Here is a 22,186-nt window from a genome sequence, read left to right as displayed (position 1 = left end):
TCATTTTCCACACACTAGTTGTTTGACATAAAGTTTGAATTGGTTATTTTGTAATTGAGGGTCTAAACGTTAAAGGGTAATATATACACTATTTGAACTTTCAAGTTTCTCTAACGAATGAAGCATATTCCAATAAGGATTCTCTCTCTCTCTCTCTCTCTCTCTCTCTCTCTCTCTCTCTCTCTCTCTCTCTCTCTCTCTCTCTCTCTCTCTCTCTCTCTCTCTCTCTCTCTCTCTCTCTCTCTCTCTCTCTCAAATAGGGGAAGAGTCATATTTATACTAGTTCCACTTTCCTCTCTATGGGGGCTAGTGTGGAGGAGATAAAAAGATATTTATCCCATAAGTTATCTCCTCCATGTTTTGAGGGAGTAAGTGGGTTAATGAGTAAGGAGCACTGTTCAAGTAGGTCATTAAGTAATAAATGCAGCCCTTGTTAGGTGGAGGAAGCAGCTTTAGGTGCTATTCTTCCCTCATTTCTTGGTTGACTTTTCCCTTTGGTTCATAAATATCCCTTGTCTCTCTTGTTATCAACGGTATCTTCAGTTGTGGTCGAGGAGATTGCTCTTCCTTGGTAGCCCACTAGGGAGAAAAGGGGGTCCTTTGATGGACCATGTCCCTTCAAATACCATATATTTGATCTCTGTTCTTTAGTAGCGTTTTGCTCCTTCTATTTCCTCTCCCCTATTCTTACCTTGGGCTAGCCCAACAATCCTTCTCATCTTTTGAGCTCAAGTCATCCTACTCCCCACAATATTAATAAAATAAGTGTAGTTGAAATGAGAATGTTAAAATGGATAAGTAAAAATATATTCAGAAAGTAGGATTTGAAATGAGGATATTCACTTAAAGATAGAGATCATATTTATAGAACATTGCATTATGTGTATAAATTCCAAAAAATTATCAATAAACTTTGGACATCCAAAGTTTGGTTGGGAGGATGAAAAAGTGGGAGAACAAAAAATAGGGAGTGGATGAAAACGTGGGAGAATAGGAAAAACAATTTATTTTCTCTCATTTGTGTTTGGTTGGGAGGGTGGAAAAGTGAAGGGATTGAAAATGTTTTTGTTTGGTTGAGAAGAAAAGTGAGAGGATAGAAAATGTAATTTATATAAATTGACTCATATTCTCTTATTAAAAAAATTATCTAGTTAAAAAAACAATAAAAAAATCACAAAAAAAGAACTCAACCAACCAAAAAACCAATCATGCCCAATTAAAAAACAAAAGAGCAAAATAACTCAAAAAAAATGCCCAATTAAAAAATTGATTTGGAGATAAAAGAAAAAAAAAGGTAGTTGAGCAGTTATAAACAAAGGCTTAACCACGTCCATAGTGGGCTTTGACATGGGCATTTTTGTCGAAAAATTTTTGCACAATTTTCTCTCAAATTTGGAGCAATTGTGTTTTGGTAGACCCGGAGAGAAAACTCTTAGACTCCACCAAAATTCCCTTCCCTCCCCCCTCTCCACCAAACACTTCTCCCAACAATTTTCTCTCCTATTTTCCTTTTCTTTTCTTTTTTTTTTTTAAATTTTTTTTATTTTTTATTTTCTCTATTTTACCTCCAACCAAACGTACCCTTAACGGAAGAATTTCAAAATGATCCAAAACTTTAAATGTCTAATTTGCAATTTAATCAATTCTAGAATTATTACTAAAGTGTCATAAATTAGATGTGGGTTATGGAGATATGAACATTAGTTCAATTTATCAAATTGAGGTATGATTCCTGAAAACAAGCAAATGTTTTTTTTTTTTTTTTTTTAAAAATTTAATGGATAGTTACACATTTTCAAAATGTAGCATTAAAAATCTAATTTACTCTTTACAGTTTGTGTTTTGAGGGAAGTGTAAATTGGTACTCCCTCCGTCCCACTTTTTTTGTCCTTTATTCCATTTTGAGATATCCCAAAATATTGTTCTGTTTTTAAAAATAAAAGACATTAATTTACTAATATTCCTATTATACCCCTATTAATTTACTAATTCAATTTTTTGATAAACTTTTTTAAGGGTAGTTTTGGAAACTTATATATTTTTAAAAGGTAGACAAGACAATAAATAATGTTTCCTTAAAAAGTTTGACTTTTCAAACAGGACAAAAAAAGTGGAACGTAGGGAGTATTTTTTTTTTTTATGTGAATTTTGACAAATCCACCATTAAATTACATTTACATTTTAAATCCTTCATGCTTGTAAAATTTCTAGAAGATTGAAAATCAATAGTTATGTTATCAATCACATGTTTAGATTTCAATTGTTTGTAACCGAAAGTTATGCATAAAATATAAATTTATGGATTGAATAATAAATAACATCCAATTGGCACAAAATTTGACATGTGTGCTCAGAACATAAAGAATATGCAATTTAATGATTAGATTTTTAAAATATATAACAACATTAATTTTGTGAGAGAAAGTTGTGGTCTTAAACTACAACTAAATTTGTAACCAAACTTTCTCCATTCCGAATAAAGTTTAGTTATAAAATTGGTTGTAATCTAAGATTACAACATTACTCAATATTTTTCTATTGGAGGTGAATTTTAACAAATTCACAATTGGATTAAATTTTATTCTTATATTCTCCACACTTACAAAATTTTTAGAAAATTAAAATCAATAGTTATGTCATGACGTTTTTTTGCCAAATAGCATAATTTTTGGAAATATATTTAGGAAAAAAGTACCCGGTCAAATTTATTTAGCTATGTAACATTTTTTCTGGAACTCGTGTTCACTTGAAACTCTAGTTACGTAACATTTTTTTTTTGGAACTCGAATTTGTCAAACTAGAGTTTCAAGTGTACTTGAGTTTGCCAAACTCGAGTTCCAAGCATTATGGCGATTTGATCAAACATAATAATTGGAACTTGAGTTTGGTAATTGATATACTTGAGTTTTACTTGGAACTTGAGTTTGGTAATTGGTATATTTGAGTTTCACTTGGAACTTGAGTTTGACAAATTCAAGTTCCAAAAAAATACTACATAATTAAATAAGTTTGGTCAAGTGCTATTTAGTAATTTTTTCCTAAAATTAAGCTATTTAGGAAAATTTTATGCTATTTCATTAATAAATTGTTTAAATTGCAAGTTTTTATAATCTAAAATTATGCATAAAATATAATCTTATAGATCATATAATAAATAATATCTTTTTTTGTTTGTTTGTTGAGAAAGTATAGTAAATAATATCTAATTGAAAAAAAAAATGGACCTGTGTATTGAAAGAAAATGCACTTTTTTTTAGAAGAACATACAATCTACTAATTAGATTTTTAAAATATAAAATAATATTAATGATATTGTGTAAGGTTGTGGCTACCATTTTTTTTTCTCTCTCTTTGGGTTGAAAGGCTACCTTTCAACAATTCGAGTAAGGTTTCTATTAAAAAAGTTAAAAACAATGGGCATGGTTAAAAACAGAATTTTTTTTTAAAATAACAATAAATATTAAACTATTTAGTTAATTGTCATATTTCAAAACAATTTTGAAAAATAACATCTCGAGTATCTAAAACTCGAGTTTCAGATGGAACTCGAGTTTTTAAGTCTCGATTTGGAGAAAAAAAATTGCGCTGAAAATCGAGTTTTAGAGACTCGATTTTCATAAATTGCAAAAAACGCCGCTATAGGTCTATAAAACGTCACTATAGGGCTTAAAAACGCCACTATAGGACTCCTTAAACCTGTACTTATAAAAAAAATTTTTTGCAGGAAAACGTCGCTATAGGGTTTTAAAACGTCACTGTAAGTCTTAAAAACGCCACTATAGGTTAAATTTTTTTTGCATGAAACTCGAGTTTTAAAGACTCGAGATCTAAAGCGAGTCTTTAAGACTCGAGTTCTAATATGGATCTCGAGTTTCAAAAACTCGAGATGTTAGTTTTCTAAATTGTTTGAAAACGTGCCTAACTAACTAATTTGAATGGTTGAAGGAAGCTGATTTGCACAATACCTCCGTTAAAAACAAGAGCCTCTGACCTGGCTCTTGCCTAGTCAACATTTTGTAATCAGATTTCTTTCTTTCACTTACCAACAACAAAAACACAACTCTCCCCATCAAAAAAGAAAAAGAAAAAAAAAAAAAAACACAACACTCTCTTGGTAACGACACATTACTCATTTCAGAGGCTACTCTTCTGCTCTCGGAGCCCCGACTCTTGAAGGTACGAACTCCTCGTTTTTTAAAATTCCTTATTCAGTGTTTGGTCCCTGAGAAAGCTAAGGAAACGAAATCGTATATTTTCGCTTGTAAAACGAAACATCGAATCCAGTATTTTCGTTTTTCAAGAAATTGAAAAACCTATTTCAATTTTGCCTGATATATATCAGAAATGAAAAAAGGTTTCTGAAATTTGAAATCCGATTTTCTTTCCTTTTTCTTTTCCTGAGTTTTCTCAGCTGCCAAACACAGTATTGTTTCAAAAATTACACCCATTTGTATCTTAGTTTAGGGTTTATTTTTTTCTCTTAGCTATTAGTTGCTAGTTGTTTCTCTGTGATTGAATTAGGATTGGGATTCCGGATCGTTCATTTATGAAAAAAAATGCATTTTTATTTGGAATGAAAATTGAAATTTGGAGGAAGTTGAATGAATAAAAGGTGATTATATATCTTGAATTTTATAACCTGAAATTTTGTGATGATTGGCTTTGAAAAGGTTCTTACACACTACCTTGCAAGCATTGTATACATAAAATTTCTCTTTTCCATAAAGAATTTTCGGGTACCGAGATTTCTTTATTATTGTTATATTTTAATGAGCAATGGGCACTTGAGAGCTAGAAAATAAACTAAGGAATAGATTGATAACAAATTCAGTGTTGATAATTGCAGTTTTAGTGCTTTATTTTTTGTTAGTGTGTTGGTATTGCATAATTGTTTAGCACTTGGCGCAGACCAATTAGTCTACTGAATCCCCATCAAGCTGTTGCTGATTTTTTTTGTTGTTGATAAATAACAAAGACTTTTATTAATAGAATAAAAGGGAAGCTCTAAGAAAATAGCTTCCTAAAGATTGCAACTGAAGACTTTCGTGATCCATAAAATCAACTAAAGAGTTACTAGAACAGTAGAGGCTCCCTCACTTAGTCATTGTGCAACATTTCAAAAGGAGAACACAAAGCAGAAGCCTTAAGTTCAACCATGGATATCTCATCCCCTTCGTACTGCTATTTTGTTCCTTCCAAATTACCTATGTAACAAAATGACTCATTACTGACCAAATAACACTATTATTATTTTTCTGCACAACCCTTTCTATCAAAATAAAACATCAATCACCATCAAGTTGTTACTAAATTTAATGTCTAACTTACACGTAGGGTTTTAATTTTTAACTTATTCTATTCTTTATGTGATACTTCCTGTAAATTGTGTAATAATTTTTTAAAAATCCTTTTTTCCATAATTAATAAATTTATTTTTATCACATATGCAATGAGCAGTACTACGGTCTTTTTTGAGCAATGCTACAGGTGATGCAACCAAATACTATCTCCTTTACCACTAATACCACTAGCATAAATAATGCCATTGATGATTTTATCACCAATTGAATGGTTAAGCCTCATTGCTATCATCATCACCACCACAATCACCATGGAATGTCATACTAATGCTATTGTTGGTGTCATCAACACTGCTGCTACAACCAACATGATGCTACTTGCACTACCATACCACCACAACTGTTACCAACTCATGCTTTTAGAGTACAATCACACATCGTTATCATTACTAAACCTAGTCGGCCCCCATGAGAAGAACATGGGTTCAAATTCCCCCAACTCCACTTATTGGAAGCATAGACTAAACCCAACACTACTCATAATTGCCAGCTCTGCAATCCCTACTATTGAAAATTTTTTGCTACCACCGCCATCAGTATTTTTCTTTTAAAGGAAAAAAAAGGAGGAAGGATTATCATACTTCAGAAATTGGTGTTAATTTAATCTTTTTTGTACTTATACTTACAAAATATATACTTCAGTTAAACATTTTTACTACTAAATTCGGAGTTTTTAAATAGCACCTAACTCTATAACTAACATGCAAGGTATATAGAAATTGGGAGCCAAAAATGCGTGAGGAACGCCTATATATGCACTAGTGAAAAGGTGTTGATACCATTACCATCAATATATATGTTTTAAAAAGAAATAACACAAAAAAGAAGGATTATCATACTTTACCAATTGGACTTATCAAAAATAAAATCATACTTCTGCAATTTGTTGTTATAATGTTCAAAATTATTTTAATGATTTCATCTTTTTGTGCTTATACTTTCAAAATGAATAATTTAATTAAACATTTGTGCTACCAAATTTCAATTTAATCAAAAGCATCTAATTCTATAGCTGACATGCAAGGTATAGAGCAATGGGAGCAAAAAATACACAATGAACGCCTATCAGTTTCTATATTTAGTATATGGATGTTTGATAGGTGGTAAAAAAGTTAGGTCTCTAGACTCATACTTTTTTTTTTATAATTTTTTTGGAATACGGTTTGGTGGGAAATGAGTATGTTCAAACTTGTCGTGCTTTCTTGGTTAATTTTCATACAGTGGCTCAGGTGGTGAACTTTTTAAAGTCTCCATAAGTTTGTTACAAGCCTTGTTTATTGTAGAACATTTTCTCTGGAGTGTGGTGTTGAACCTGGAGTTGCTTAAGCTGTAGGTTTGAACTTTGTTCTCTCCCTCCCACTCCTTGCCCCAAAAATGTTGCATTTGATGTAGGTTGGGTCTCGTTTTTCATTCTATGTTTGTCTTACATTGGGTTTTCAATATTACAGCAAAAACAAAGCCTTAGTCCCAAGTTTTTGGGGTTAGTTGTGGATCCTGACCTGATTAGTAAGGGTTGGCCACATGTATTCTTCTCCATTCTATTCTATTTGAAGTCATACCTCTTTGTTACGTCCTTAATTGATGTAATTTTTTTACTACTTCTATTAATGTTATTTTTCTCTTTCTCTACCTTTTTCCATTCTCTCAACTTGAATTGATTCACTATTTCTTACTAGTGCATAAGTTCTCTCCTTTAAAAATGACAAAGTCATCTCAAGCAACTCTCCCACATCATCCAATTAATCTATTTTTATGGGTTTTCAATGAATCTATTTAATTTTTTATTTTTTATTTTTTCCAATAAATCTATTATGTTTATTAAACTGTCTTTGTAGTATTGAAGTGTGACATTAGCATTGATTTAGATTTCATCTTTTGTATTGTGTTCTTTGAACTGGTCACTACTTGGTGAGAGCCTATGGAAGTTTTCAGTCAGTAAAAGTTTGTATTTTTTCCAGACGGATGGGAATGTCTCTGTCCTCTCTTACATTTAAGGGTTCTATTAATGAAGCGATTCTTGAAGCCAAAAAGCAGAAGAAACTATTTGTTGTCTATATTTCAGGTAAATGCTTCTTTCATATGATTTCTAATATTTTGGTTTCATGGATGTGACACTCTATTTATTGGAGTGTCATGCTCTAGTGATACATTGGACGGTCTTCATTGCGAGAGCTTCTTATTATGTGTACAGAAGAATGGAGAAGTCAGCATCGAGTTTAATTTGATTATAATAATTATAATTCTGTCTAAGCAAACCATGTTTAAAAGCTTTTTGTGTCTTTTTATTTAGAATATTGTTATGTTAATTGTATATTCTTGGTCAAAATATTGTTTTTGTCCTTAAAGTTTGAATGAATTTTTTTTTTCATCCCTAAACTTTAAAAAGTTCATTTTTTAATCCTAAACATTGTAAAGAGTTTTTTTTTTTTTAATAGTTTATGAGCAAAAATAGGGACAAACAAAGAACTTTTTTAATAGTTTAGGAATGAAAAAGAACTTTTTTTTATTTTTTATTTTAAGTTTGAAGACTGAAACTGAATTTTCAATAGGTTAAGGATGAAGAACAAATTTTTTAAATGTTATCTGTACTTTGGAATTGCATATATAAATGTACTTTGTTACCGTCAAGTGTTTTTGATTGGTTAATGTTTTCAGGTGAAGATGTAGAGTCCAGTCGTTTAGAAGAATCCACATGGACAGACTCAAATGTTTGTTTTATTTCTCTTTTTAGTGATTTTTAATTGGTTAGAGTTTTCCTCAGTTCCTTTAATAAGATTTGTTTCTTATGTTCAAATGCTGCATTCAGGTGGCAGAGTCACTAGCAAAGTACTGTATTTTTTTGCATATACCTGGAGGAAGCACTGATGCTGCACACTTTTCTACATTATGTATCCTGCTGGAAGATGATAAATCTTGCTTTCCTTTAAGTTTCTCTTTTCAGCTATTGCATTCTTTAGTGTATGTTAATAAGAGTATTCAAAATGATAATCTGACATTGAGCTACAAGAATAATATATCTGGCTTAAGAATGTTATTGTTATAGTTGTTGTTGTTTTATTTTTTTTTTTATTTTTTAAATTTTAGCTGTGTTTTCATTGTTAGATAACTGGATACTCACACTTGCCACTGTGTGTATCTTTACTCATTTTCAAGGTATTTTTGTGTTAAAAAATATTCACCTAGAGATGAGAAATCAATCGTTCAAATTTGCATTACCTCTATCAGCACATCATGTGTAGTAGGTGGGGACCACAGCCAGAGCATTTCAAGATTATTGCCAAAGTAATTTTAAGTGTACAAATGATATCTTTGGTGAAATAACAAGCACTAAACCATCTTATTGTAACTGCCATCATCAACAAAGAAATTTCTTCTTTACTCATTGGAAATTAGATTCATTTCATACTTCTAGAAGTCCTTTCTCTTTCTGATGTTTCTAGATTCTCTTTCTTCTTGTACATAATTTATTTTTCCTTTGTTGTTTGTACATATTTTTTGGCTACTTCATCCTTTTAACGAAGTAGCCTTTTCTCAATAAAATTTTTTCTTACCTATCGAAAGGAAGAAAATAGATTCATTTGATACTTTTTTTTTTTTCAATTTCTTCATAGATGTGTAATGGAAAAATATAGAGACTGATGTTAAGATCTCCATATAGATTTTTATGGACCTAGTAAAGGCATATGATAGGGTTCTTAGAAAGGTTATATGATGGGTTTTATGGGGAAAAAAGTTTCTCTAAAGTATATTAAGTTGATTAAGGATATGTAGGACGTAATTGTAACTAGTGTGAGAACATTAGGAGGCATCACGCCAGTGAGCTCTAGCTCTAGTAACACCTCCTCACCTTATAAGTGTTAGGTTGAGAATGAGGTCTTAAGTTCGAGACCCATCAGTTGCATGTAAACTTACCAAGAAAAATATAAATAAATCGTGTGAAGGCATCACAAGTGAATTTCCTATCACTATATGTTTGCATCAATGATCAGCATTAAGTTCATATTTCTTAGCACTAGTGATGAATGAGTTCACTAAATCAATTTAAGATGAAGTCCTTGGTACATGTTTTTGCATATGATATAATTTTAGTGGATGAAATTAGATGTAGAGTTAATGTCAAGATTGAAATTCGATCAATGCTTTCAAATAAGTACTTTCAAATAAGTAAAACTAGAATAGACTATAGAGTACATGGAATGTAAGTTTAATAAGAATAGAAATAAAGAAGAGGCTATAAGGCTTGATGATCAAGAGATATCTAAGAGTGAGAGCTTTCAATACCTTGATCAATAATTCAAAAAGATTAGAGAGCTTGAAGAGGATACGAAACATATGATAGTAGTAGTGTGGATGAATTGGATGAATTGGATAAGTGTATCAAGAGTGTTGTGAGATCGTAAAATATTTCTGCACCTATTAAGTTAAAGGTAAAATTTTATAGGACTACTATAAGACTAACTACGATCTATGGTTTGAATGTTGGGCTGGTAAAGCAACTTGTTCTTAAAATGAGTGTAATTGAAATGAGGATGCTAATATTGATAGGTGGATATATAAGAAAAGATAGGATTCCAAATGATAGAATTAGCTAAAAATAGTGGTGGCCCAACTTGATAAAAAGATGAGTGAGGGCCAGTTGAGATGGTTTGATCATGAGTAGATTGGAGCAATTAATATATTATTGAGAATGAGGGAGTTTGTTTTTGATAATTCAATAGTTACAACAATGGGGTAGGGGAGCATGTTGTGCCATTGAACTACAAAGCTCTTGATAAAAAAAAGTGAGTTGATTCAAGTCGAAGGAACAAAAAGAGATACATGAAGACTTAAGATAACATTAGTGGAAGTAGTAAAAAGGTCATGTTAATAAAGGAGGTAATAGGGAGTATGACTTTTGATACAATAAAATGGCAGAAAAGAATGCATATGGCCGACCCTAACTAGTATGTTAAGGATCTAAAGTGGACCCCAACATTTTAGGACTAAGGATTGGTTGTTCTTGTTGTATTTATTAATATTTACTTGCAACCAATGTATGTCTGCTCAAATATTTTCTCTTTCGGTTATATGGTCACCAACTAGTAGAAATGTGAAATTACTAGCTAAGCTCAACTTTTAAGATTGCATAAATGCTCTTTTGCTTTTGTTTATTTGCTAAACTAACCGAACTTGTTTTATTGTTGGTGAAATCAAATTCCAAAATTGGTGTCTCCAAAATTTCACAATCATTTCTATTACCTATAAAAATAATCAATATTATCTCATCAATATGTTCTAATAATTGCCACAACAATTATTTAAACATTTTTTCATTTTATTATGCTAACTTCTAAGCATTTTCACTGTTCTCACATTCTAATCCCAAACACATCCACCTTCCTGCCTGTATAGAGAGAATGGGGCATCACGGCTCAATTAATTCCTTAACATGTAATTCCTACTTGCCCTTTATCTTCTTTGAATTCATGTTACATTGCAGCTGTGAAGCAGCTAGTTGTCAATGAGTTGGTCCCGTAACATCCTATTTTGTGCTATGTCAATCTGGGCCATCTCGATGCCAGTATTGTTATTCTTTTATTTTACCCAGTAAAATTGTATCTTTTTTATATTTTAATTTTTCATCCATTTTTGTATGAAATCAAGCACACATCCTTGCATCAATCTGTTACAGATCCTCAGAAATCTATTCCTTGCATAACAGCTATTGGATACAATGGTGTACAAGTTTGGCAAAATGGTATGATGTTTATATCTAAAAATGCAAACTTTGTTTCAGGTTAAAATATATTACCTGTAGCCAAGAACTTAGTATTTGGTTATTTCTTTCTTGAATAAATTTACAGAGGGTTTTGTTGATGCTGAAGATCTGGCATCCAGTTTAGAGAAGGCATGGTTGAGTCTTCATGTACAGGTATGTAGTTGTTCATTTTCCTCATCATTACTCATTACTTGTGAGTGCCCATTTTCTTTTCTGGGTTTGCTGCTCCCAAGTCTCGTGCACTTACTTTGATGACACACCATGTTTAAGGAGCTGATCTCTGTTTGGGCCTGGTTCTGACCAAGTTGTGGAAATGGCCAGGGAAAAAGGTTTCTTGGTTGTGTATAATGTAGTTGCTGCTGCTGTAGTTTTTGACATTGATCCTCTAAAAATGCTGTGTTGATAAAAGCATGCTTTAAGTGCAAAACACCAACCCTTAATAATTTTTTGCACCAAAAGTGAAGTGCCTTTGGAAAAGTGTGCTATAAGTATGCTTTTTGAGCATTTTCAATAAGAGCAAACGGAAAAAAAAAAGCACTTTATATATATATATATTTCTTATAATGAATCACTTATTAAATTTATCAATTAGATCTTAATGTCTTATAAAATAAAATAAAAAGATATTAATGCTATTAAAATGGATCTTTGATTTTTATTTCTTTTTGGTTTTAGATCAGAAAATGGACCTTCTATTTGCCATACAAAGATCATATTATGGTGTTATACAATATACATAAGCAAGCCTCTCAATCCCTCATCCAATTTTGGTTGAAGTGCTAAGTGTACCTAAAAGCGCAGAGCCTTTAGCACTTTTTGCTTCTAAAGCAAAACACATTTGAGAAAGTATTCCTAAGGAAGACTTGTTTTTTGGAGCTTTAGCGCTTCTAAAGCGAAATGCATTTGAGAAAGTGTACCTAAGGAAGGTGCACCTTTTGGAGCTTTAGTGCTTCTAAAGTGAAACACATTTGAGAAAGTGTACGTAAGGAAGGCATGCTTTTTGGAGCTTTAGAGCCGTTATGGGTTATAGTTTGGAGGATTGGTGTATCTAGTGTCATAGTTTGGAGGATTGGTTTATCTAGGGTTACAGTCTGGATGATTGGTGTATCTAGGGTTTAGAACTTTTTAAAAGAAGGGTTTGCAGGTAATAGAATAGATAGATTTAGTGTTGAAAAGAGGAAAAAAGACACGGAAATTGAATTTCTAGAATCTGTGAACAGTATGCATGAGCAGTGTTCTTGCGAGTCCTATTTGAGTGGATGGCGGTTCTGCCATGTCATTCTTATTCTTCTCTTTCCGAGCTTATTCATTGCTGTAATCTTGCTTGAGAGTGTTTTGCAGTACACAGATTGTGTACTGCAAGGCATCCTTATTCGATTTTCAAATAAAAGTTTTACTTATCAAAGAAGTATGCACGAACAATGTGTGTGAACAGTATTGTTAATAGTACCACAAGAAAGAGAAGAAGCAAAAAGAGAAGAGGAAGGGAGGAAAAAGAAGTTAAAGACCAATTAGGCCAATGTGCTTCAATATTCAAAACAGTCAATATTGATCAACTTCATCTATTCTTCGAGTACATTAAGCATAAATATATAGTTATCAAAATATGTATATATATATATATATATATACAAGGAATCTTTTTTGTACTGGTAGTATTAAGACTTTTAGTTTGACTATTAATCTTAAAACCTAATAAAGACTAGTTTAGACTCAAAGAAAATAAAATCTAAGAAACTTAAGATCTGCTAGAAAACTTTAGATCCAACTAAACTACAAAAATACCCTTAATTCACTGGGGTTGTGGAAATTACAATTTGCCCTTGATTTCAAACTTACCATAACAGTTTAGATAAATGCCCAAATTAAAAATTGTTTCAACCTTTGGACATATGTAACTAGACATTTAAAGCCATGTGATTTTTACTTAAATTGAACTTCACAGATGGATCCATTCATATTTGAGTGACTAAATTTTATGTTGGCTGTAAACCTACCACACATTACAAAATTTTAGAAGTCAATAAAAATATATATTGGAAATGCTCAATCTCTTCACCACACAGCACTAGATAGAAGATTTCAAAGCAAAATGCAAAGTTTCACTTTTCACTTTATGACATACATTCTCTCTCCTCTACTTCACCCAATGGATAATTCCTTCTTCTTTTTTTCCATCCCCACAAATTCTTGGACTTTGGAGTTGTCCCTAAATCCATACCCTTCTCTTTTTCTTTCTTAGGCTTTCTAATTTCTCTCGAAACCAATACCTAATTTAACCCCTTTTCTTTTTTTTTTTAAAAAAGGTCTCTCATAAGAAAAAAGAGAGTATGATTTATATTATGGCTATCAAATATCATGGTTAACTATACTTGGTAAAGCACAAGAGAATTATGTGAAATGTTGTATTTCAATTTTATATGATGAGTGTCAGGGTTGTTCATGTTGTGTTGAAGTTGAGGAATTCTACTATATAGGTCAACTAGAACCCCAACCCATTCAATGGTTGTGTCGAAACCCCTCATTTCTAACACGACCCAATTATTAAGTGAGTTAACATGATGCAACCATCATAACTCGCTTATATGAACTTGGTCATTTCAAGTTGATTGTAGGTAACGCATAGAATTGACCAATTTATTAATTATGTCAAAGTCAATTGATAAACATATTTACAATAAACATTAAGCCTCAAAAAAGCTTGTCGTGTTTCAGAGTTGTATCAAATATTACTATCCCTAATTAGTTGATCACTTGATTTTCATGTGGTCCAAATAAATTGGAAAAAAAAATTATAATATAAATAGTATAAAATATTATAATATAAAGAGTGCTTGTCACATGAGAAATCCTTTGATCAAATGACTCTTTCGAAATCAAAGAGAACTTAGATATTGGAAGGTCTGTTAGGTAATTTTTTTTTTCAAATTTATTACATTTTATTTAAAATATACGGTTAACTTCAACAATTAGGCTCATGCTTGTGCTTTGCACTTAAGTTCCAAGGGGCCTTTGTGCTTGGGTGCACTTTACTCTTTTACCATCAATGCCTTTATTAAAAATTCTAGAAGAAGACGTTAAAAAGGGTAGAACTTAGATACAATTCCTTTTATACTGTTACTTAGGTTTCCCTCTTAAAATTCTTCCACTTGTCTAAATGAATAACTAAACAAACGGGGATTTAACGCCATTCTCTATTTTTTTCCCCCTCTTGTGCCTGTGAGAAAACCCGACTGCAAATCTCTCAAACTTCTCCCAAACAATATCAGAAAATAAAATCTGGGTTCAGAAGGAGAAGCCTGGAATGATCTTCTCCATTAATCCCATATGTTCATTAGAAGATTAGTTGATCTGTTCATACTTTGTATGCTAGACAGATGGCTTTTTAAATAATGAAAAAAAAAAAAAAAAAAAAGAAGAAGAAGAAGAAGAAGAAGACTGCCATAGCAACGTACTGCTTGGATAAATCTAATCCTCATAAGTTTGGAACAAATAGCCATTAGAACAGTAATAGCTCTGTCACATTCATTCCCAATAAACACAAATTAGAGAAAAAAAAGAAAGGGGGGGGGGGGGGGGGGGGGGGGGGGGCAAAACTACCCTCCCCCATCAAAACCTACTCTGCTACAACTCCACCCAAACGCAATCCTCTACATGCTGCAACCACCTCTATAATCTCCTTCGCGTCATCGTTCTCTGCAGGTTAGACCCAAGTGATTGTGTGTGAGAAATCAGATCTGAAGCCAATGGCTTTTGTCACAGACCAGGGGAAAAAAAAATACAACAGAAAGTTATGGTACTTTAGCGGTGTTTGTTTAGTTATTCACTTAGACAAGTGGCAGATTTTTAAGAAAGGAACCTAAGGAATAGTATATAAGGAATTATATCTAAGTTTTTCCCCATTAAAAATATCTATAAGGAAAAAAAGTCACTCCCTACCATTCTAGTGCTTTTTTATCTTTGCCTTTTTTAGGTATATTTTGAATTTTGATTCAATCATGTATTTTCATTTTGATCATTGCAATCAAATATCATGGTTGTGTATATTTTATAAAGTACAAATGAATTATATTAAATGTTATATTTTAATTCTATATGATTTGTTGGCCACTTGGTTGTCATATTTTCCAATTAATAGTTGTTTTCAATTTTGTTTTGTTTTCTTTTGTTTTTTGGAAATGTGCTCTATACTTCAATCAAGTAAGCACTTATGATTTGCACTTTGCGTGTAGGCTCTAGGAGGCCTTTTTGCTTAAGTGCACCTCATGCTTTCAACAACACTATACTGATGTGCCATGTCATGCAAACTTTTCCTCACTGAATACTTCCCTTTATAAAATGATTTTATACCCCTTCCAAGACCAACTTACTTACATTTATACTTTTGAAGTCACGGTTATGGCTGATAACTCAGAATATAATCTCTACTTTTCGCACATGAAACCAAATCCATTCTTTTTCTTCTTATTGTTGATAATAATACTGTAACAATTATCAGCTAATCACAGTGAAAGGCCTGATGCCATTAATGGGCACCTGAGAGTTACCAGGCTTACAAACCTCTGTAGTGTTTTTACCATGACAAGTTCATATGTGATGGTGAATTGCAGGAAACAACCGTAACTTTACTGACTGCAACACTTGCTTCAAAGAACTCTGGAGCATCTACTTCTGTTTCTAATATTGCCTCATCTGTTGAACAAAGTTCTTCAAGTACAGTTGTTCCATCACCTCTAACAGATGGGCATGTGCAGTCTGAAGAGGCTAAGCCAGTGGTTATCTCTGAGGTAATAGAAGAAAAGAAAGACCCTGAATGCATAGTTGAGGTAACTATAACTGGAAGTTGTTGCCCCTTTGATCTTTTATATTTATTAACTGCAATTACATTACATGTTAGTCCTTACATTCATTTACATGGACAGGAGAAAAATACTGAATTGGATGACAAGAAATCTTCAAGATCATATGATGCCAGCGAGTCAAACAGTGTTTTGGATGGACAGTCCTCGTCAACTGAAGTAGCTAAAGGTTCTTCTGGTCCTGTACTGGCCAATGTAGAAAACGTTAGAGCTTATGATAACTCTTCCAGTGCTGAAGTCCGTTCTCCTGCCCCAGAAAACATCAATGATAATGGTTCAGGGTTTCCTGGAGGAAGTGCAAAATTGGTTGATACTGAAGTAAAAGAAGCTGAACAAGATGAAAAGGTTGAAGCTGTAAATGATAAGCAGGCTTGTGCGTTGGATGACTTTGTAAGAGATGATAAATCAAGTGATGTCCATTTAAATATCCGATTGCCCAGTGGTGTTAGCCTGCAAGAGAAGTTTTCTGTTACCAGCACTTTGAGAATGGTGAAAGAGTATGTTGATGAAAACCAACAAAGTGGGCTTGGCACCTATGATCTCGCAATTCCTTATCCCCGCAAAGTTTTTAGTGGTCAAGGTATGGGTGTCTAATCATTCTTGGGTAAAAATGTGGGAGGGGGACAAAAATTAGTTACTACAACTAACTATAAAGTTCACATCAATATGGTCCCTGCTTTTTTAATTGGGTCAGTTTAGGCCTTGAACTTGCACATCATGGTCAATGTGGCCTTCTATTTCTTTTTGCTTTGTTCCTATTGATAAATTACCAATTGTCTCAAATGCTTAAGTCATTAGGAAATGTTGAATTTGATTATTTAATCTTAACACTCTCCCTTCAGGTGTGGGCCTAAATAGCCCTTATTAAGTGTGGCCCAACATGTGAGATTATTTTTTAAATGGGAGGTAAGATGGAGACAGTTTGAAGTTTGAACCAAGGACCTCCTACGTTAATACCACGATAAATTATCGATTGCTCCAAAAGCTTAAGCTAGTAGAAAATGATGAATTTGATCATTTAATCTTAACACCTATTAAAGGAGAGCCCAGGTCTGGTATTGTTGCAGGAATGTGAAATTAAATTCCCCTCCTCCCCACCCCCCTTCTAAACCTTGCAACAAAGGTCTAAATCTTTCCTTCCTCGTCCAAAGTTTAACAACCAAGAATTTAAGATAGAAGAAATGGAGAAAGAATAAGAAGGAAACAGAGAAGATGAAGCCCAAGGTTATCAAGTTAGCCTTGCCCTAGCCAGTGCTGCTCCTATTGAGCTTGTTGGTAGAAGCAGCTAAGTGATCGCCTAGAAAATCAAAGCTTAGGGGCACCGACTCTTTAATTTTAATTCTTTTTTCTTTCATTTATTTAGTTGGGATTCACTTATAAACTTTGTTATACTCCTGATTCTTTGCAAGCTGTACTAAGAAGTTATTTTCTTTTCCTTCTTCTATTTATTTTTTTATTTTTTAAATTCCTCAATGAATCTGAAGTGGACATTGTTTTAATTCATTTCTGATTTTTAGTTTAATTGATTCCTATGACAAGTTTTCAGATGGGCCTCGGGTAGATTTTATTTGTTCTTTTATTTTGGTTTTAGAGTTCTTGGGATATTTCGTAATTCCAATGAACCTAATCTTTTGGTCTCCCTCCCATTCTTCCATTTCTTTGGCATCCTCCTTACCATACACACACAAAAAAAATAAAATAAAAAGGGGAACAAAAACAAACATAAAACAATAAATCACTAAAATTTTAGGAAAAATGAGGTTTATGCAATTTTCAAAAGTAGAAAGTAAATTATTGAAAGACACCCAGTCACTTGAGAATTGGCTGAGGTGTGATGCATGAAGACTAAGAAGGAAAAGCTTAATAAGAATAGAAATCCCATTACTATGGAGGAGGCTACCTCAATCATGGCTAGAGTGAAGGCCTGGTATCAGACAATGATCTCTAGTGATTCCACTGTGTTTTGATTTTCCTCAATTGCTTTCTTTGTTAATGATGTTGTTTACTCATACAATGATAATGTTATTATTGTTTGTGGCAGTGTCAAGAAAGATCTTTCCGTTGTGTTCTTAGAATATGTTGATACATACAACATTGTGAATAAATGATTGATATTTTCATTATTTTCATTTGTTGCAGATTTGAGCAAATCATTGTCAGAGTTGGGCCTACTTAATAGACAAGCCCTGATAGTGGTTCCACATCATAGAGCTACAGGTTATCATGGAGAAGCATCTTCGTCCTCTTACCAAACAAATTTTACTAGTGCTGATTCTTCAAATGGAACTAATGGGGGATATTTTGCATATGTGAGGAGGATTTTATCTTACATGAATCCTTTCTCCTATCTTGGTGGTGGTGCCAGCTCATCGAGTTCTGGACATGAATCTCAAAATGGCATATGGCAATACAGTGAGTTTCTTTACCTATAACTAAAAAAGCAATATAGTGAGTTTCCTTTCCTTAGTCCTTACTCTCTCAATTATATGGATTGAGGTGTAAGATCTAGGGTCAAGGAATATTTATTTATTGGATGTTAGTGTTGTATGAAGCCACAAATAAATTATTACCATTTTCACAAATTTTCATATATTTAGGTAAGAAAGAAACAAATAAATATTTTTGACAGGGAATGGCCCACCTTCGAACAATGTTTTATGCATGGAGTGTAGATGAGGTGGTAATGGGATTGTCTATGCTATGTACATAATCTTATCCATCTGCATGCTTCTCCTACTGCTATGAACTAGTTAGCTAAGTATCTAACATCTGGTACAAAGACCCATTATCTATGAGGATGGCATACCATTTAACAAAAATGCGTAAATGAAATGTGGACAAGGAGAAAATGGAATGAGCTATATTGGCTACTATGAAATAGCTTCTTGTGTATCTAACAAATCTCCATTCCCTACCAGGAAGGCCCACCATTTAAGAAAAGTTTGTTAATGAAATGTAGATGAGGAATTGATGGAATGAGCATCTGTTCTCATTTTTTGTTTGTTTGAGAGAGGGGTGGGTGGAGGGATATTGCATCTTCCTCATTCTTTATATGTATTTAACATGTGGTACAAATCCCCACTCCATATGTTTCTTTCATTGTCCGTAACCTTTTGGATTCCTAGTTTGGATTATTTTCTCTGAACCTATTGAAGTCTATTGGAATGAAAGCTTCTTGATTATTGTTTATTAAATTATAATATTATAAAAAATAAAAATTCTCTCACCTATGGAAGAATTTTCTTTTTCTTTTTTTTCTTTTGTTGAACCCTTGACATTAGTAATGGAAGGTTTACCTAATTTTGAGGCCTGCTTAGTAAATGAGCCAAGCTCAAGCAAAGGAATTTATTTATAAACAAGCTTGGGAGCATAGCCTCAAGGATAAAAAAGTTGAGACTAGGCTCAACTTAAGCTTGTTATGGAATTGATATGGGCTTGAGAAAAAAAATCTTTAAAATTTTTTGAAGAATTCAGCTCAGTTCAGTTCATTTACAACATATATTAATATGGAAAATAATACTTTTATATATTTTTATTTTAGGTGCAATTTATTTTGTCCTTCCCCCCCCCCCCCCCCTTCATTAACTTGGTATACATATATAAAGCTTGTTTACAGGATTAAGCTTGAGCTTTGTGATTGGCTTAATAGCTTGACTAATGAAACAAGTCCAGCTGAGCTGTGCTCAAGCTCTTTGAATTTTTGTCAAGCCCAAGCTCAAACTTTATGAGTTTGAGCTGAGCTTTGAACTCCCTATAAATTTTGCAAAGCTAAGTTAAAACATTCAAGACTTGGCTCTGCGTGTTGTGATTACAGTCTAATATATTACTTGCAGTGATGTAAAAAATCAGCCTTCCTGAGCTCAAGACAAGCTTGAGCTGAACTTTGAATATCCTATTATTCTTGCCTTTCTAAATTTAAACATTCAATACCCTGCTTGGCTTGATCTCAGTCTGATATATTACCCACATAGATGTAAACTCCTTTGGTTCCTTTTTTTCCCCCTTTGATTTATGTGTTTCTGGAAATACTCTCTTTAAGACTGACCTTACAGGAAATTTGTTGTTCGAAATGCTTTCGTGTTATATATATCAACCTATTCTGTTTCACTATTTGCCATTATAGGCCTAAACTCACTCTTTAGAATAACTTGCTCTCCTTACCTATTCTGTCTATGCTATTGCAGGTCCAAATCCTACACATCAGAATAATTTAACAGGAACTGAGAGGTCCTACTCGCAGTATTCTGCAAACCAAAGCACTTCTGCAGCTGGTAGAGATGATGATGGCAAAAAGAGGCAACCGACAACATCCCATTTTGGGAGCAACATTCATACACTAAAGCACGATGAAGATGATGGCCGGTTTAGTGACAGAAATGCCTTCTGGAATGGTAATTCCACACAATATGGTGGTGACAATGATGGCAAATAAGGTCTTGAGGCATAACCCACTGGCAATGCTTTGAGTTTTTCCTTTGCATTTGAGTTCAGTCGTCTTCATTGCTTGTCCCTTTTTAAAAACTTTTTTAACTAAAACTTTAGTTTATATTCAATATAGAATAATGTAGATATTACCACTATAAAGCCAGTAAATTTATAGCATCTTATGTAAGAAAATATCTTGACATCTCGTCACTTAACTTGTAATATGTAGTTATTTAATGCCTATATGTGAAGGGTAAACGGAAGAATAAATCCAATGAGGCCATTGAAATGTTTTTTTACGAGATCTGTGTATGCTCTCTGTTCATACTTAAACATGCATCCTTGTATTATTGAGAAATGGAATTGCAAAGAATTTCTTTGTCTGTCAGGAAATGTGCTAAATCTAGTGTTATTTCCTTACCATGGAGAATATATATGTACACATTACCAGCTATCCGCATTATGTATTCTTTTAAGCTTATATATTACTGTGGATTTAATATAGAAGTTGTATTATCATTTTGTTTTGATTTTGACTGGAAACAACTTCAGGGCAATGACTTTTACTTCTCGGTTTAACTTATACCTATTTGAATTCAATTCGTATTTAGTTGAGAATGTCTCTGATGCTGGCTACACTCCTCGGTTTGCATATTATTTACCAAAATAAGGAGCAAGAGTAGTTTGTAACAATGTATTTTGAAGACGGTCTTTTTTTTGCCATCATTGTGAGGCGATTATTTTGTGCGAGAGATGAAGGGCAAGGCAATACTTTAATGGGGGTGGCCGTATGTCTAACCTATACAATGGCTCTTCATGCATGTTTAACCCAAGTATTTCCAACAGCCTCTCTAAACCTATTTTTCTCTCCAATTTGGATGGTAAATCCACAAAATCTAGCTCCAACAGTTTCTCTATTTAACCGAATCTTTTTTTTGGAGAGCTACAGTGACTCTCCACAGATGAAGAGCAATTGTAGCTCTATTAACAAATTTTTTTATACTAAAACATTTAAATTCTCTCTCCATATTGAATAAAAATGTTCAGCCATCTCTCTCCATCTTATTTCCTCTGTCTCGCTCTAATGTTTCTCTTCTCATCAAGAACAAGACCAACTATGTCCTATTTGTTTTTTTTACCTAGTGTTAAACCAAAAACGAAAGCCAACAAATATACAGGGAGAAATCAATATAGATGATTGTGGCGTTGGATTTGGGAAGTGGAGGGAGATATCAATCTAGATGACCGTGGCGGTGGATTTGGACAGTGGCGTGCGGTTTAAGGGGTGGTCGACCCAATCTGGGTAACTAATCACACATTAGAAATCCCAAGGCTTCTATGCCACTTTATTCACTTTATTTCATCTCCAACACATGTTCACTAGCCCCTATGCTAGCACAAGTTGCGCGAATGAATTAGGGTAAACGCTCACACACTCGGGACTGAGAGCCCACACAGAGACAAGAATCGCCATACATTGGTGGTCGAATTGAGACTTGGATCTAACACGCTCAACTTAAAATTTATATTTTTCTATCACACATGGTAAGTTTGAACAACTCTACAATAAAAAATAACTTTGTTTAGGTGAATGGTTTACTAATATAATGATTTTATCACTTAAGCATTAAATCAATACATTTGCTTCAATCCGAAGTCATAGATTTTGAAATGATTAGGTCAATTAATTTGGCTTAAAATTAAATCTCTCATCATAATTTGAAATAACGTTCTTTTTCTACAAGTTCTCCCCATAAACAAGCTTTCGAGTAATACCTCATGCA

The 22,186-nt window shown here is 33.0% G+C and overlaps 1 protein-coding gene across 2 annotated transcripts; it reads left to right on the top strand.

Annotated features, from left to right (window-relative positions):
• Nucleotides 1-4,017: 4,017 nt before the first annotated feature.
• LOC126703654 (plant UBX domain-containing protein 11) lies at nucleotides 4,018-20,701 on the top strand. 2 transcript variants are annotated; one of them, XM_050402683.1, is made up of 10 exons: nucleotides 4,018-4,176; nucleotides 7,319-7,422; nucleotides 8,016-8,068; nucleotides 8,167-8,248; nucleotides 11,032-11,097; nucleotides 11,204-11,271; nucleotides 15,729-15,905; nucleotides 16,041-16,557; nucleotides 18,117-18,389; nucleotides 20,162-20,701. In XM_050402683.1, the coding sequence occupies exons 2-10, from the start codon at nucleotides 7,323-7,325 to the stop codon at nucleotides 20,407-20,409; spliced, it is 1,584 nt and encodes a 527-aa protein (XP_050258640.1). In that variant the 5' UTR covers nucleotides 4,018-4,176; nucleotides 7,319-7,322; the 3' UTR covers nucleotides 20,410-20,701. The 2 variants fall into 2 exon arrangements, with proteins under 2 accessions (XP_050258640.1, XP_050258639.1); XM_050402682.1 differs by having other exon boundaries at nucleotides 15,729-15,944.
• Nucleotides 20,702-22,186: the final 1,485 nt, after the last annotated feature.

The sequence above is a fragment of the Quercus robur genome, chromosome 10 (genome assembly GCF_932294415.1).
Source record: "Quercus robur chromosome 10, dhQueRobu3.1, whole genome shotgun sequence".
NCBI lineage: Eukaryota > Viridiplantae > Streptophyta > Magnoliopsida > Fagales > Fagaceae > Quercus > Quercus robur.
This window is presented reverse-complemented; position numbering and strand designations above follow the sequence as displayed.